The sequence below is a fragment of the Melanaphis sacchari genome, unplaced genomic scaffold, assembly GCF_002803265.2.
Source record: "Melanaphis sacchari strain LSU unplaced genomic scaffold, SCAv2.0 Contig31_pilon_pilon, whole genome shotgun sequence".
NCBI classification, from domain to species: domain Eukaryota; kingdom Metazoa; phylum Arthropoda; class Insecta; order Hemiptera; family Aphididae; genus Melanaphis; species Melanaphis sacchari.
The window spans coordinates 3,837,358-3,838,447 of record NW_020271193.1 but is presented as its reverse complement, the minus strand read 5'-3'; the positions used below and the strand labels follow the sequence as shown (position 1 = coordinate 3,838,447).

The following is a 1,090-nucleotide window of genomic DNA, read 5'->3' as shown; positions in this document are numbered from 1 at the left end:
TAACCTTTTTAGTAATTGACACCTTTTGAGTAGGACAGTTGAAAAAATCTTCATCTTCTATTTTAAAATTCTCAGTTAATTCTTTATTAATATTGTTAAAATCAGTATTAGAAGTTCTAGATTTTGTATTATCGAATTGCGCAAACTCTGGAGGTTTTTGTGTTTCTTTGTCGTGTATTGAAGAAGATATGTTTGGTTGTTCATTTATCGTTTTAGAAAATGAATATTTTTGAGTTGGACAGTTGAAAAAATCTTGATTTTCAAGTATTGTCAAATCTTGTTGTTGAGATTTACATTCCTTTTCGATAAATTTACTGAAAATATCATCATCATCTGCTTCAAAAGTATTTACATTTTTTTTACGATTATTAATAGTATGGCCTTCAGAGGTGGATTTTGAATGAGATGTTGTTAACGTTGATTTTTTTTGTTCAGAACTAATGCTAAGCTCTTCATTGTGAATTTCATTTTCTCTGTCTAAGTTTTCTGTTAATTTTAAAGAGATTTTTTTATTTGAATTAATATTGTTTGAACTTATTAAATTTTCATTACTGTGATTATCATATACATTTGTAGTTGAAATATTTAATTGATCGCCAGATTCATGTTTTTGGGATTCACATAATAATATATCATCATCTGCATTAAAATTATTTTTGAAATTATGTATGGATACATTTTGATTCTGGCCTGATGATTGATTTTTTGAAATAAAAGGATTTTTAGATTTAAAATTAGATATTTCCAAAACTTGAGTATTATTTAATTCATCATCTTTATTTGGGGACTGAATGGTTGAAATTATATCATGATTATTGGTTTCAAGTGCATTTTCAAAATCATTGTAACATCCAAAATCCATTATTGGACTAGGAGTATCTTCTCGAATTAATTCTGTATTTATTTTGTTAGGAGATTGAAATATACTTTTAGGTACATTATTTGTAGTTTCTAATGAACTTCTGAAATCCATTACAGGACTAGGAGTATCTTCTCGAATTAATTCTGTATTTATTTTGTTAGAAGATTGAAATATACTTTTAGGTACATTATTTGTAGTTTCTAATGAACTTCTGAGATCCATTACAGG

The 1,090-nt window shown here is 26.1% G+C and overlaps 1 protein-coding gene across 1 annotated transcript in view; it reads right to left on the bottom strand.

Moving 5' to 3' along the window:
- The window catches only part of LOC112596456 (protein PF14_0175-like), an 8,681-nt gene that overhangs the window by 4,907 nt on the left and 2,684 nt on the right, over positions 1-1,090 (bottom strand). Inside the window, exon 6 of the mRNA XM_025342143.1 lies at positions 23-1,090. This exon is cut by the window's right edge and continues 510 nt beyond it. Coding sequence (XP_025197928.1) covers positions 23-1,090 — 1,068 coding nt within the window. The remainder of the gene's footprint in view (positions 1-22) is intronic.